Genomic DNA, 16,750 nt, shown 5'->3' on the forward strand with positions numbered 1-16,750 from the left:
GAAGACAGTGATGGTGGGAGAGAAAGGAGGAGAAGGCGTAAACAAATAGCCTGCTCCGCTCTTGGAAAAATTTCCAGCAGCCACAAATACAATCCTCGTCACCATTCCACTCCCCACAACGGGCCCCAGGCGGCCTGGCCGGTGCTCTACGCTGACCCTCGGGACCAGACACAGAGGCCCGGGGAGCACAGCTCTGGAAATTTACCCACGTGGCTCTGCATGTATTTACCTTTTCAGAAGAGGGCTCTGGAGCTTAAAGGAGCCATTCACGAGGTCTGCCTGGAGGTGCTGTATGCTCAGAGGGTGGGGGTCTGGGTGCGGCCGAGCGTGCGCTGCGGAGGGAAGCCTGTGTGTACACGGTCAGGGTCACGGTGAGGCTGTGGAGGCGCCGGAGGAGGGCAGCCCGGCTAGGGACAGTTAGACCTTTATCCAGGTGCCTGAGTCCAGAAGGGCGCAGCAGCTGTGCTTAACAGCCAAAATCCTGCTCAGACCTCCCTTTCTCAACAAATTAGAAGGGGATGGAGAGGGAAGTTTGAACTTGCGGGAGATTCCCTGGGGTCCCTTGAGCAAAAGTGGCCTAAGTGATCTCACCAGGTGCCCGACGGTAGGCCGGAGAGAAAACACAAAGTAGTCATTGAACAAGTGAAGAGATTAAAGCTAATATGAATATTCACTGGAAGGACTGATGCTGAAGCTGAAACTCCAATACTTTGGCCACCTGATGCGAAGAACTGACTCACTGGAAAAGACCCTGAAGGTGGGAGGAGAAGGGGACGAGAGAGGATGAGATGGTTGGATGGCATCACCAACTCAATGAACATAAGTTTGAGTCAACCCTGGGAGTTGGTGACGGACACGGAGGCCTGGTGTGCTGCAGTCCATGGGGTCGCAAAGAGTCAGACATGACTGAACGACTGAACTGAACTGAACTGACGAATCCTCTTCTGCTGTAGGCACAAAGGTAGTAGAAGTTTTGTGCAGAAAACGCCTGGGAAAGGCGTGGAGGGAGAGAAAGCAATTATCAAACTGCAGACACAGGAGGAGGCTCCTGGGTTCTGCGAGGGGACAGAGCAGAGAAGAGACCACCAACCAGCCTCAGCCCAGGGGGCGGTACTCAGTCCCTGGTCCTGCGCTGGGAGTAGAGAGGGACAGCTGCCACAATCCCAGGCGGGGCAGGGGTGGGGGTGAAGGTGAGTGGTGGTGGCCAAGTCACTAAGTTGCGTCCGACTCTTGTGACCCCATGGACTGTAGCCCACCAGGCTCTTCTGTCCATGGGATTACCCAGGCAAGAATGTGGGAATGGGTTGCCATTTCCTTCTCTAGGGGATCTTCCCCACCAAGGGCTCAAACCTGAGTCTCCTGCATTGATAGGCATATTCTTTACCGACTGAGCCACAAGGGGATCTCTCTGTCTCTCTGGGGTTTTGAGTGAATGCATTTGGGCCTACACCCCCATCAGTGCTCATCCTTCACCTTTATTTACACCTCCTCCCCTCCCCCCTTACTTCGGACGAGTTGGCAGGGGCTCACAATGATGAGACGGGCCCCACATGCACTAGTGGTCTCAGTCCTTCCCCTCTCACCCCCTCCTCCTCCCCACCCTGGGGGGCTCCCCTCCCTCCTCACTCCCACCTTCCTGCACCCCTATCCTGAGCTGTCACCCTTTCCGAAACAGGGCAGCCTGCTGTGGCCAATGTTTGGTGCATAATGCATCCTCGGTCAAGACTTCACCTCTTCCAGGCCTCAGGTTTCTCTTCTATAATGTTAGAAGATTAAGAACAGCCAACACCTAGAGACAGTGTTCTAAATGCTTATTTTCTTGCATCTAATTCTCAACTCGAGACAGTTTCCTATTATGAAACCCATGTATACATGAGAAAACAGGCACACAGAGAGTAATATGCCCCCAGTCAGAGCCAGGATTTGAACTCTGTGTCAGCTCTGCTGTTTTTTAACTTTCGGGGTATGAAGTGGGGGTGAAACCTGACTCCTCCCTGGAAAATGCATGTGTTTGCATACAGGCAAAATGTGCACACTGTGTCTCTGGGTTACAGACCTATGAAACCCAGCCAAGAACCCTAGTTTCCCTTTTCCATCTGATCCTAACAACCCTTTGAGGATATGTGTGTCTTTTACCCACTTCACAACTGAGAAAACATGGTCTCAGAGGAATTAAGAAAGGTGTCCGAGATCACACAGTCTTAAGCGGTGAGGTCAGGATTCATATCCAGATCTGCCCTCCCACCTCTATCCAGGGGGTCTTTCCCTTCTGGTTTGGGGTTTGCCTGGGGGGACTGTGGGCACCCGTGGAGCCGCTTCCTTGTGTCTGATGGCTGGGGCTCTTCTAGCCTCCTGGGTGAGCGAACCATCAACCCACACTGACTTGGGCCACGTCAGCCTGGATGCTGCCGGCCCCGAGGTTCTCCTCCAGCAGGCAACGCTCCCAGGCAGCAGGCACCCTGCCTGTGGGTTTGTGCACCGCCTGTTAGCCGCAGAGCAGGTCCCTAGGACATCATGGAGCCGACTTGTAGGGGAAGTTTTGCTGGAAGGACAGTCCCTAGGGCCTGGGTTGGAGGAGAAAACCCGGCCGAAGGGGACTGACAGGGCAGCCAAGAGCCAGCCTCTGAGGAACCCCGAGAGGGTGGAGTTGGCGCAGAGGTTTCCTGGTGCTGGAGGCAAAAGGGGTGTGGGGAGGTGAGAGAATGCGGTGCAAGGCAAGTGAGGCAGTTCTTTGAGGAAACAGGCATGAACGCAACCTCCAGTGAGACACGCCTGTTACAGGGATCCAGAGGTCCCCATGGGGCAGGGCAGTGCCCGCCTACGTCCAAAATCAAGGGGCAAGTCTGGCTGGAGGCCCTAGATCCCCTCCCCTGGGTGATTTCCTTTCTTTCCTGCTTTCCACTTGCCCCCCACCCCCCAGCCTGCTCCAGATTCCCAGAACACCGCCTCTCTCATCCCCGCACTGACCTGTCTCAGTCATTTTCACGTGAGGGCATTTGAAGCCACAGTTCCCTTTCCCGGGGCACTCACATTCTCAGTCCCCTCTCCGGGAGTTAAGTCTGGATGTGGTGCCGGTGTTGGGAGGAAGGGCTGGTGAGCCCCTGCTTGACCAGGCAGGAAGCTGTTGGGCACCAAGTAAGCTTTAAGGATGCAAAGCAGAACAGAAAATCCCCCAGCCCCCCTCCCCAGCCTTGTAGGCCTGGACTGGCCGAGTGTCTCCCAGGACTGAAAGGAGGAGCAGAAGCTGAGCTGGGTGTGTGGGTAGCCCGGATGTCGGAATAGCCGGTCTGTCCAGCCTGCGGTCAGGCTTTGGTATAGTTTGGGAACCTCTGGGCAGGACCCTGTCTGCTGCCTCAGGGAGGGGACTTGGCCAGGAGCCGCCTGCTGAAAGGAAATGTCACCGGCAGCCAGGGCAGTCAGGGACCTGTAGTGACCCAGGTCTGACACTGTCCCTGCTTGTGTTCGGGGCTCAGGACAGACCAAGGCAGGAGTCAGGCTCCCAGGATGCAAAAGGCAGAGGAGAGGTGGTGAGTCAGAACATGTTGGTATTTAGATACACCACGCCTCATTCCTCAGACATTTTTTTGGCTTTACCCCCCCATCCCCAAAGCATATATATATACATGTTTGTGTGTGTGTGTGTCTTGTAGCAAAACAATCAGTTCTAAAGTATATGTGCATGAGTTCAGTCGTGCCCAACTCTTGACCCCATGGACTGCAGCCTGCCAGGCTCCTCTATCCATGGGGTTCTCCAGGCAAGGATACTGGAGTGGGTTGTCATTTCCTCCTCCAGGAGATCTTTCCTGACCCAGGGATCTAACCTGCATCTCCTGTGTCTCCTGCATTGCAGGCAGGTACTTTACCGCGGAGCCATCCAGGGCCCTGCTTTGGGGAGGTCACCATGTATAATTATTGAAAGACTCTGAATGTCTCCACACTTGACCTAGTTAGCTTTGCATTTCCCAAACTTATCTGACCACTGAACACATTTCTGAAGGAACATCTGTTAACCTGAGGAACTGGTTTCTATAGAACACGCTTTGGAGGACACAGGAATAAGTGACTTGATCGACTCTGTTCTTATTGACTGTGCTGTGCTTAGTCGCTCAGTCGTGTCTGACTCTTTGCAACCCCATGGACTGCAGCCTGCCAGGCTCCTCTGTCTATAGGGATTCTCCAGGCAAGAATACTGGAGTGGGTTGCCATGCCCTCCTCCAGGGTTCTTATTGACTATGGAGCAATTATTATAGAAGACTTCTGCCAAAAAGAATTTTCATTTAGAGTAATTGATATTAAGCTACTTTTTTTTTTTCATTACAAGTATTAACCTAACCAATTATCTATTGAGGGCAATAAACTAGAGTTTATGGTAATAAAACCACAACCTAAGCTTATAGAAGAACACGTTTCTCTTCTATATAATCATCCAAAAATAACTTCAGATTGTGAAGATATGAGTTAGAAAAGGGAGGCCAGTACAGGGTCCCCCCATCTTCTCTTTTCCCGTTTCCTCTTTGTGGTGGTGGTGTTTTGTGCTTGCTCTGTTCCACATAGCACATCTTGGGGATCGTTCTGTATCAACAGGGAGCATCTTCATTCCCTCTTATGGCTGCATAGACTATCGTTGGAGAAGGACAGTAGTCTGTTTCACCTCTCCTCTGGGGATGGTCGTTTACCTTGTTTCAGACCTTTCTGTTGCAGCAAGCGCTGCAGTAAAAACTTGTACATACATCATTTCTCATGTGAGAATATCTGTAGGGAGATGACTCCATATGGAATTACTGGAGCACATGGACAATAGCTTCAAGCTGCCTTTGCCAGGACTGAGGGTGTACACTCCCCCACAACCTCTCCAGATCATCACGCTTTGACCTTGGCAATCCCAAGGGTGAAAATGGTATCTCAGTGTAGTTTTACTTTATGCTTCTTCTATGATGAGTGAGGGTAAGTGCCTTTTAATATGTGTAAGAGCCATTAATTTTTCCTTTTCCCATTGATTCTGTTGATGTCATTGCCCATTTTTCTATTGAGCTTTCATTTTTTTTCTTGTTAAATACTGAGAAGATTTAGACATAACTTTTGGTCTGGGATCTGAGTAACAGATATTTTTCCCTGTTATTTTTTAGTTTGACTTTGCTTATTGTGATTTGTTTACCATGTAGGTTTTTTTTTTTAACTTTAATGTAGTTAAGTTTATCATTTAAACATTTTATGGCTTTTAAAATCCATTAGCAGCAACCTTACTCAGTGGACTAATTTAAAAGCTGTTGTGGGCTTCCCTGGTGGCTCAGTGGTAAAGAATCCACCTGCCAGTGCAGGAGACGCGGGTTCCTTCCCTGATCTGGGAAGATCTCACACACCTCGGAACAACTAAGTCCACGTGCCACAACTGCTGAGCCCACGCGCAGCACCTGCTGAAGTGAGCTTGCCTTACAGCCTGTGCTCGGCAACAGGAGAGGCCCCCACAGTGAGAGGCCTGCACACTACGACTAAAGAGTAGCCCCCCACTGTTGGAACTACAGAAAAGCCTGCACGCAGCCACGAAGACCTAGCACAGCCAAAAATAAATAAATAAAGACCGTTTAACACTGTACTGTCTACAAGAAATAAAAAGACCCAAAGAATGCTTCTTAGAAGATTTTATGACCTCTAAGTTGTAATTTGATGATATCTCCACTCTAAGGTTATAAAAGAATTCTCCCATTATCTCTTATAGAATATATGGATTTATAAAAATATTATAATGCTATCATAGTGTGAATTTGTATTAAAACATAACAGTAATGCTATCATAGTGTGAATTTGTATTAAAACATAACAGTATATCATATAAATACATGAAGAATAAATATGTCAATAATACAAATGGCTAGATTTATCATATTGTGACTGTATTAAAACATAACAGTATATCACATAAATACATAAGCAAAAATATATAGATAATACACATGGCTAGATTTATAATATTTACATGTAACATATAAAATATATAATTAAGATATACATTATATTTATATATAAATGTTATTCCATTTAGAATTTACTCCCATGACAAGATGGGCTATAATTTGATTTTTTTTCTAGATGGGTACTCAGTTGTTCCCATTTCGTTTGTGAATAATTTATCTTTACTAAATTCCTATGTTTGGAACTATTTCTGGGCTTTCTATTCAGTGCCATTTATGTATCTCTCTATGTTCATGCACAGGATCTGTACTATTTTATTTATTATGTGTGTGTTTTAATATCTAATAGATATTTATATCTTTTTGCTGGCTAGGCTTCATGTTTATTTTTTCCCAGTAAATTTTAGAATCAGCTGTGTTCCAATTTTTAAAAAATCCTCTTGCTATTTTTATTGGGATTGCATTAGATTTATAGATTGGCGTAACAGGAAGTAGCAATTTTATGATGATGAATTTTTCTAGCCAAGAATGTGGGCCATAGTTTAAATGGAGTAAATGATTGTCTATGCCTCTCCAGTCAGGATGATGCCCTTGGAGTTAATTCTAAGGATGAACAGCTGGTGGAGGACAGAGCACACTAGTCAGAGAAGCTTTGAACACTGTTGGACATTAACAGCCTGGCTGGAAGCCTCTGCAATCGGATGAGGAGGCATAACCATCCCTCCCAGGATTCCTAGATGGCGCTAGTGGTAAAGAACCTGCCTACCAGAAAGAAAAACACCAATACAGTATATTAACGCATATATATAGAATTTAGAAAGATGGTAATGATGACCCTATATTCGAGACAGCGAAAGAGACACAGATGTAAAGAACAGACTTTTGGACTCTGTGGGAGAAAGCGAGGGTGGGATGATTTAAGAGAACAGCATTGAAACATGTATATTATCATATGTGAAATAGATCGCCAGTCCAGGTTGGATGCATGAGACAGGGCGCTCAGGGCCGGTGCACTGGGATGACCCTGAGGGATGGGATGGGGAGGGAGGTGGGAGGGAGGTTCAGGATGGGGAACACATGTACAACCATGGTTGATTCATGTGACTGTATAGCAAAAACCACCACTATATTGTAAAGTAATTAGCCTCCAATTAAAATTTAAAAATAATTAAAAAAAAAAAAAGAACCTGCCTGACAATGCAGGAGATGCAAGAGACATGGGTGTGATCCCTGGGTCAGGAAGATCCCCTGGAGGAGGGAATGGCAACCCACTCCAGTACTCTTGCCTAGAAACTTCCATGGGCAGAGGAGCCTGGCGGGCTACACTCCATGGGGTCTCAAAGAGTCACACACGACAGCCATTTTCACTTTCAGAGTCTCTTATAGACATATAATTTAAATATCTATCGAAGTACACACTGGATCTTTCTTTTTCAAGCCCCATCCATGTGGCAGCATTCCAGGAGAGGCCTTGGTCACTGGCAGGCATCCTTTCAAACCAGTTAGAACCACAGGTGGGCTGGAGCCTCAGAGGTCAGTGGGTCATCTGTTCTGGCCTGTACCAGCCAGCCTGGTTTTATCCAGACCTTAACGTGGCCGACCCAAACAGGCTGTGCCAGGAGGAGACTCCAGTGCCTCCTCTCCACCCTGCTCACCTCTGCAGGAGCAGGTCACCATGGGGTTACCCAGAGCAGATGGGTTTTTTTAAACTGTTGTAGGATGGGTAGATTCTGACCTTGGTAGGGGGAACCCTCAGCCAGGAGGGGTGACACTGAGTGAGGCTGCAGCTGATGAGGCGTGTAGAACAGGCTTCCTTGTGGGGAGAAAACCCTCAGGCACGTGTGGCCATCCAGGTGGAGCGAGCAGGAAAGTAGAAAGGAAAAACACTGAGCAGCCCCAATGCTGAAACATAATGGAGTCACCTCTCAAGGACAAAAGCCCTGGACCATGTCCTGGGAACTAAGTGAGTTAGAAATTGACACCTGTTTGTCAAGGAGACTGTTCCAATTATGCATTAACAGAGTGTGCTTTGCTCACACCTGACAGCCATTCATTAGCTGGGACCTTGGGGTGAACCCCCCAGTCTTCTTACAGAAGGTGGTAATAGTACCCACCTGTATCAAATGGTTTTGTTTTGGTTTTTAGCTTTTTTTTTTTAAGCTGCATTGGGTCTTCACTGCTGTGTGAGGGTCTTCTCTAGTTGCGCTGTGCAGGCTTCTCCTTGTGGTGGGTTCTCTTGTTGCAGAGAATGGACTCTAGAGTGAAAACTGCAGCAGCTGTGGCTGGGCTTAATTGCCTCGCTGCATGTAGGATCTTCCTGGACCAGGGATTGAATCCATGTTCCCCACACTGGCAGGCATATTCTTAACCACTGGACCAACAGGAAGGTCCCTCTCAAATTGTTTTGTGGCAACTTCATGATACTTTCAAGTTAAAAAAAAAGCCACATAACCTAAAAGTTGTGAGTTATGTTTTATTTGGGGATGTTACTGAGGACTGTAGTCTGGGAGACAACCTCTCAGCTAGCTCTGAGGAATCATTCCAAAGACATAAGGGAGGATATGCAGAATATATAGGGGATTTGCTGAAAAACAAAAACAAAACATGGATTTGAACATTAAAATATTATTGCTAATCATAAAAAACAGACTCTCAAGTTAATGATTTCAATGCTTTTCTATGTATGAGAAGATGCAAGAGTCTGGGCTCATTGAAGTTACTCCTTAGATATGCATCTTAACTGTCTAGGAACAGTGTCCCAGTTTTTTCCATCCTGACTTTCCCTCAGGGCTCACTGTCAGGGCCACTGCAGTGGCTGATGGTTTGACGGCAACAACATTCTTTGTTTATTGAAGTGACAAGTGATACTTTTTTTGCTCACAGTACATGAAAAGCATTTTAGCACAGGGCCTGGCACATAGTAAGTCTGCATGAACATAAACTGCTATAACCATTGTTTTCAGATTTTGTTACTGAGAAAGTTTATTTGAACAGATACTAAATAAACTTTAAAAATAGGTTTTGATGAGGGCCATTCTAATGAGGTGGATGAACCTAGAACCTATTATTCAGAATGAAGTGAGTCAGAAAGAGAAAGATAAATACTGGCAATGGCAACCCACTCCAGTACTCTTGCCTGGCAAATCCCATGGGTGGAGGAGCCTGGTAGGCTGCAGTCCATGAGGTCGCTAAGAGTCGGACACGACTGAGCAACTTCACTTTCACTTTTCATTTTCCTGCATTGGAGAAGGAAATGGCAACCCACTCCAGTGTTCTTGCCTGGAGAATCCCAGGGACGGGGTAGCCTGGTGGGCTGCCATCTATGGTGTCTCACAAAGTCGGACACGACTGAAGCGACTTAGCAGCAGCAGCAGCAGCAACACATATATACAGAATCTAGAAATATGGTACTGAAGAATTTCAGGGCAACAGTGAAGAAACAGACATAGAGAATAGACTTATGGACATGGGGAGAGGGGAGGAGAGGGTGAGATGTATGGAAAGAGTAACATGGGAACTTATATTACCATATGTAAAACAGAAAGCCAAAGCGAATTTGCCATATGGAAAAAAAAAAAAGTTTTGTAAGGGAGCTTCCCAAATTTGTTAAAAATATTTTGCTGCATTTGGTGAGGGACGGACTTAAGAAATCAGAAGTATAAAATAATATAAAAGTATACTATTATAAAATAGGATTTCAAATGTTTCTACCTTATTAGAAATAAGACTTAGAGCCACTTATATGTGTGTATATATGAAAAACTTTGAACCTTTGACCATAAAATGCATCTAACTCTTGTTTACCCTTGCTTGTGCTGTGATCTTAGTGCTAGGGGCTTGGCTGTGCAAAGACAGGCCATCCTCCTGTTGCCTTAGGGAACTGCATTGCATTGAATAGGTGACATGTTTTAATATTTCTGAGCCAACGATTTTGGGATATTAACATGCAATATAGGATTTCAGGAAGCTGCAGCTTGTTACCCCTTAGTTTTGGGGTTTTTTAAAAGATGTTTTTGATATGGACCATTTTTTAAGTCTTTATTGAATTCATTACAATATTGTTTCTGTTTTATGTTTTGGCTTTTTGGCCGCAAGGCATGTGGGATCTTATTACCCCAATCAGAGATTAGACCCATACCTGCTGCACTGGAAGGCAGAATTTTAACCACTGGACTGCCAGGGAAGCCCCTACCACTTAGTTTTAAATTTGAATTGCAGTTGGATTTTCCTAGTGGGTTCTTTCCCTAGTTATAAGAGTCAGATGCTCTTAACCAAAGGAAGTCTTTTGCAAGGTATGTTTTTTAAACAAAACCCAGGGTGTGGATTCAGACGATTTGCATGTAAGACCTGTCAGCTGGGTAGAACACAAGACTTCCTGAGCTTCATCCAAAAAAGGTGATTAGTAATACTGTAAGGACGATCATCTCAAAAGATATCTGTAAGCATCAAATAAAATGTAAACTATGATCTTGTAAATTCCAAAATATCACACAAAATATTAGCTACTTGTTATTTCTCTCATTTCTTTTGGCGGAAGCAAGAGTCCAGACTCTGGTCCCTGCTCTGCCCTTTCCAAGACCTGCAACCTCAAGCAAGTAACTTAATTCTTAAAGTATTTTAAATCTCTAAACTGCCTCTTGGACAGTTCTGTCATCTAGGAAACATTCTAGGATTACAAATCCTAGAATTTATAATCGGAGGAAACAAGTTAGATTGGAATAGGAAAGGATCAAAAAGGCAATCCTCTCTGAAGGGCCAGAGGAGATGAGGTCTTTCCTGGAGTGACCAGGAAAAAGGTTCTAGGACACGAAGTAAGAAAACAGGGAGCCATGAGGCATGGCCACTGATTTCTGGGCTGTGGCAAGAGCATCCAGATCTGGTGGTGAGCAGTAATCTGAGAGAGGAGTGTGGCCAGCACTGACCTAGATGGATGACCCACAAAAAGGAAAAAAGGGAAAAAAAAGAAATAGCACCACTACCTAAATCCAGTCCTTCATGCATTCGGTCACTGTCCCCTGAGTAGTAGCATAGTCAGCTGTGATCTCCAGCGCTAAAAAGCAGCCGAATGGTCCTGCAGACACACACCGGTGTGATGCCCACACACATGCACAAGGTAAAGGCCATCCTCCTGTTGGTACCGAGGGAAACAGAACCAGGAGGGCGTTCGGATGGCCCCTCCAGAGTCAGACAGACAGGGAAGCTCTTCGGAGGATGCTCAGGGATTTTATGGTGGAGCCACAGGAGCCATGGGAATAACTGGTTTCAGGACAAATGCCACTGAAATTCCTACACGTGGGCCCATGTTATCTGCAAGGCTGTCTGCCTCCATGTACTGAGAGACCCAAATCCTTTTCCAAGATTCCGAGAAAATCTCAAATAACCTCAAGAAAGGTAAGAATCACAGGCATCTCCAGGTTCTCAAAGGACTAGAGTCAGGAGAAGGTCTGGCTCGGAGGAGGGGGAATAGATTGAAAAGGAGGACCTCTTGACTCTGAGAGCAGCTGGCACCTGGTGACGTCATCCTCCAGGAACGATAATACGATGAAGCCTGAGAGAAGGGTGGGTTCTCAGAAAAGGCTGAATGTTGTTTGTTATAATGATGATCTTGTTCCTATCTGGCAGCATATGGAATCAGGCCAGGAAAATTCCTCTGCGTAGAGTTCCATCCCCACCAAGCAGGGGCTCCTCCCCACGGCCAGCAGTGAAACCTCTCAATGCCAAGTTTTTCTGCAAGATCCTATTCTAAGTGTGTCAAAGAGTCTCTAGTTTGGCTTATATAAAGATCTAGTTGACCCACAAGTTGTCTTCTGAGATCTGACAGACTTTCTAAACACTTCCTTGTAGCATTTCACAGTTGGCAGTGCATTTAACCTCCTAAGCCCTGTTATCCTTAGCTTTAACCTGGAGATGGTAGCAGCACCATCACAGAGCTTCTGTGAGAAATGAATGAGATGATGAAACTGCATCTCTTAGAATGGTGACTGGCACATAGGAAGGCCTCATAAGTAATGGCTAGTGTCCACCTACCCCTTGCAGTCAAGTGGCAGGAACCTGTAGCCCTGGCTAATGGGTAAGGAAATAGGGACATGAAGTCCAGATAGATACAGCTTCAGGTACAGTTTGATCCAGGGAACTATCCAGTGATAACACCAGGGCCTGGTCTCTCTCTCCACCTTTCAGCCCCTCTTCCTTTGAGCTGGCTGCAAGATGGCTTCGGTAGCAGTAGACCACACATCATTGTAGAGCCAGTGAAGTAGAAGAAGGAACCTGTCCACTCTCCCCCAAGCCCCAGGAGAGATCTCCTCATACCTCCCTGGTTCTGGCTGGGTTACAGCACCTTCCCCGAGCCAACCACTGAAGCCAGGGAACGTGCTGCCTATTTGCTAGAGACCCACCTACCTCCCACCTGGGGGCAGGGTCCATGCCACCCAAACCTCACAGGCAGGGAGGAGGCAGGGGAGGCTTGCTTCTCAGAGGGTCATCAGTGGTGCCAGAAAGGGAGCAATGGCTGCTGAGTGGGAAGCTACAGAGAACCCACTGCATTTGCCCAACCAGAGGAGCAAAGTGACTTAACTTCCTTTGGTTACTGATTGACTGATTAGGGAGGGGTGGGCCCCCTCTTTCCACAGGGTTGTCATGAGTACACAGAGGCCTCAGAGCTACTCATACAGCATCATCGCTAAGTGTTAGCAGGATAATCCAGTTCAAGAACTACCAGGACACCAAATAGTCTGCAGAAATCAGAGATCATGGTGAACTTCAGTAGCAGTTTTAATGTATGTGTGTGTGTGTGTGTGTGTGTGTGTGTGTGTGTGCGCGCGCGCACGTGTGCTAGGTTGTGTCCAACTCTTGGCAACCCCATGGACTATAGCCCGCCAGGCTCCCCTGTCCGTGGGATTTTCCAGGCAAGAATACTGGAGTGGATTGCCATTTCCTCCTCCAGGGGACCTTCCCGACCCAGGGATCGAACTCATGTTCGAACCCTGCATTGGCAGACAGATTCTTAACCACTAGTGCCACGTGGAAGCCCATGACACTTTTAATAGATCTGCCAATTCATAAAAAGAAACCCAGCCATGGAAATCAAACTCATCTGAGGCTATTTCCTATTATTGTCATGGGAAATCATAGGAAAGTGCACATTCCTTATGAAGGGAGTAAACTTCCTCATCCTTGCCCCAGAGCCTCCATCAGTCGGACCTTTCGTCTCGTGGAAAACATGACCCCTCCCCGCCATCAGCTTGCTTCTGACCACGTGAAATGAGTGCACGCTTTACACACGTGCTCTCATTACACCTCATGAATGACCCACTTATCAGAGAGGAGGGCACTGAGACCAAGGCCAGGCTGCCAGACCAGCTGCCCATCTGGCTGTCCCCATCCTTACTCCCCATGTGTGGTGCCCACACCCCCTGCAGAGGGCTTCATACGTCCTTGTCCATCCTCGAAGACAGCCCAGCCCAAGGTGCCTTCTCAGACTCAGGCCCTTGTAGTTGCATCCATCGGGCCACCTGCTGGCCTCTCCTCCCTTGCCTCTACATCCCTTTCCCAGGAGAAGATGCATGATATTCGATCCCTTCCCATCCATCACGATGTTTTCTTCCTGTCACTCAATCTCACCTTTAAAGCCTGTGTTCTCAGCAGCCTCTTCTGCCAGGTTGGTGTCCTCACTGCACACATGCTCACTGCTGAGCACCTCCGGCGGACCAAGCAGGGAGCCAGCTGTGAGGACACAGTCCAGCCATCACAGGGTCTGTGTCTTTCAGGGAATGAATGCTCCCATCTCCACCCAACTCCTATCACAACGAAAACATCTCTCCCTCAGCAGCCCCCTCAAAGCATCAGCCCAGCCTTCCTCCACACCCCTCACATGAGGACCAGCTGGAACATCTGGGCCAGATTGGCCTTAGGCTTCCAGCACCAGAGGCGGTGACAAGCTGTTTAATATTCTCTTGGCACTGAGACCTCTCTGATGAGAGTTCCTTGTGCTGTGTTCACAGGTGACTGCTGGCTGCTGGCCGCCATTGCCTCCCTCACTTTGAATGAAGAAATTCTGGCTCGAGTCGTCCCCCTGGACCAGAGCTTCCAGGAGAACTATGCGGGGATCTTCCACTTCCAGGTAACTTAATAGTTGGCTCAAGCTTCTCATCAGGTCCTGGTTGTTGTTCAGTTGCTCAGTCATGTCTGACTCTTTGCAACCCCATGGACTGCAGCACACCAGGCTTCCTTGTCCTTCACTATCTCTCGAGTTTGCTCAAACTCATGTCCATTGAATCAGTGATGCCATCCAACCTTCTCATTCCCTTTTCCTTCTGCCTTCAATCTTTTCTAGCATCAGGGTCTTTTGCAGTGAGTCGGCTTTTTGCATCAGGTGGCCAAAGTATTGGAGCTTCAGCTTCAGCATCAGTCCTTCCAATGAATATTCAGGGTTGATTTCCTTTAGGATTGACTGGATTGATCTCCTTGTGGTCCAAGGGACTCTCAAGAGTCTTCTCCAACACCACAATTCAAACAGGACCTGGGGGCCAGGATCATGTCCTGGGTACTAGAAGCAAGTGTGGAGGTTAGGAATGGATCTTGGGGGCCAGGAGCAGATGCTAGGGGCCGAGAACAATACTCTTCTACTAAGGACACTGAGAAACATCAGGAAGCTCCCTGGCCTGCCACCGACCTGGGACCCTGTAAGGACAGCAATGGCGAGGAGGGCGGTAGGGCAGGGTTCTCAGGAAGTGGTTCCCAAGTTTTAAAAAAAGTGTGCTATTTAGGATCTGAGACAAAATGTTAAGGTACGGCTCACTGTCCTCCTTGTATGCTGGTAAATGAGAAATAGTATTTTTTAAAGTATAAGGTGCAGGGTAGAGGGTAGGAGGGGAGGGTGTGGCCTCAGAGGGAGGGGCAAGCGTGTGTCCTTGGTATTTCAGTGAGGATGTACCTGCAGGAAGAGGGCTGGAGGAAGCACCTCTTCCCAGGGTGGGCTCATGGAGCCTACGCCCAGGGCCTCCTACAGGAGAAGCCAGGTGCAGCTGAGGCTCGAGGGGTGGAAAGGACCCCAGGCTGCTGCCTGCCACCAGCTCCTTCTCCAGGCCAGCCCTCTCTCTCCCTGCCCTGCAGTTCTGGCAGTACGGCGAGTGGGTGGAGGTGGTGGTGGACGACAGGCTGCCCACCAAGGACGGGGAGCTGCTCTTCGTGCACTCGGCAGAGGGCAGCGAGTTCTGGAGTGCGCTGCTGGAGAAGGCCTACGCCAAGTAAGTGCCCGCACCCTGCCCCTGCCAGCCTGCCCCCAGCTCCCCTGCATTCTGGAAAAGACAGAAACTATTCAAGGACGATTTTGAAAAAAAAGTCCTATACTACAGAAGGACTACTACTCTGGACAAAACTGGGCTCGAAATTCAAGGAGATAATGCACATGGCTATTGCCATTTTTCACCAAATGCACAGGAACACGTTACGGTACTGATCGTGCTGGCCTTGAGGACATCTACTTCCTTGGCAGGTCATGTTACATTTTTGTCAGCTAAATGCAGCAAAGATTTTTTGCCAAATGAGCAAAACAATCCATTGCAGAGGTATGAAAATTATGGAAATTTGCCCAGAATACATAATATACCGATTAGAAATGGTTTTCCCCAGCCCTCCTAGGTGCATCCCCCACAGGCTGCCTTGTCCAGTGCTCAGCACTGCCTGTTCTCAGCAGGAACCCAACCCCTACCCCCATCTGTCCAGCCCCCTCCAGAGTGTGCCCAGTCCTGGCCCTGCTGCCTGGGCTATCTCTGGGAAAATGAGCAGCTCTCAGGCATCAGGAGGATTTCTGTTCCCTCCAGCCCCTGCCAAGGAGGAGGGCCAGGAGTCAGCCACCAGCTGTGAGAAGCTGGAGCCTGAATTGCTGCTAAGTCTACACACAAGCAGTAGAGTTAGGGAAGCCACAGGGCACCAACGTTGTGACCAGGGCACCATCAGGAGCGACCAGCACACCATCAGGAGCGACCAGCACCTCCTAAGACAGTGCCGAGGATGCTCAGGAAAGCTGCTTTCATTACTGAACTGCTGTCCCCTTTTAAGCTATAACCGCCAAACAGCCCATTTAGCAGACCCCTTTCCTGCCAGGATGCAGAGAGAATCAATACAGGAGGTTGGCCAGATAAACATCCAGGTCCTTCCAGCCCTAAGGTTCTATGAGACTTTTCCAAAATTTTCACAAAGTACCAGGCAGTGGTAACCACATGGACAGTCACCTGCCCTCATGGGCAACCGGAACTGGAGACAAACCAAGGAGAGACTGAGCAGAGGGTCCCTGGAGCATCCAACAAAAGAGGCCTGAGTTGGGCGGGACACTTTGAGAAGTAGAAGTTTCAACTCCAGTGGCCACAGTGTCTCTCCCCTTCCTGCAGGATCAATGGGTGTTATGAAGCACTTTCGGGAGGCGCCACCACCGAGGGCTTCGAGGACTTCACTGGAGGCATCGCTGAGTGGTATGAGTTGAGGAAGGCCCCTCCCAACCTGTTCAGGATCATCCAGAAGGCTCTGCAGAAAGGCTCTCTCCTGGGCTGCTCCATCGATGTAAGTCCAGGCCCCTCCCTCCCCAGCAGAATCCTGATCTGCTCTAGTGGAAGTGAGCTTCCAACAGTGACCAAACAGACCCACTGCCCTTACTCCCCGCACAACTAGCCCATCCTTTGTCCACCATATTGCACATCACCTGGAGCCCAGGGGTGGCTAGGCAACAGTCAGGCTGGCTGGGGGTACAACTGGTGCCCAAATGGTGACTCCAGCCTCCAGCCATTCTCTCTCCAGCCCACATACAACCCTCATCCTCCTGTGACTCACCACCCAGATCACAGCTT

At 48.2% G+C, this 16,750-nt stretch overlaps 1 protein-coding gene across 1 annotated transcript in view; it reads left to right on the forward strand.

Annotated features, from left to right (window-relative positions):
* The window catches only part of CAPN2 (calpain 2), a 56,180-nt gene that overhangs the window by 16,400 nt on the left and 23,030 nt on the right, over nucleotides 1-16,750 (forward strand). The window contains exons 3-5 of the mRNA XM_052653442.1: nucleotides 13,910-14,028; nucleotides 15,021-15,154; nucleotides 16,298-16,466. Coding sequence (XP_052509402.1) covers nucleotides 13,910-14,028; nucleotides 15,021-15,154; nucleotides 16,298-16,466 — 422 coding nt within the window. The remainder of the gene's footprint in view (nucleotides 1-13,909; nucleotides 14,029-15,020; nucleotides 15,155-16,297; nucleotides 16,467-16,750) is intronic.

This window comes from Budorcas taxicolor, chromosome 16, assembly GCF_023091745.1.
Source record: "Budorcas taxicolor isolate Tak-1 chromosome 16, Takin1.1, whole genome shotgun sequence".
NCBI classification, from domain to species: Eukaryota; Metazoa; Chordata; class Mammalia; order Artiodactyla; family Bovidae; genus Budorcas; species Budorcas taxicolor.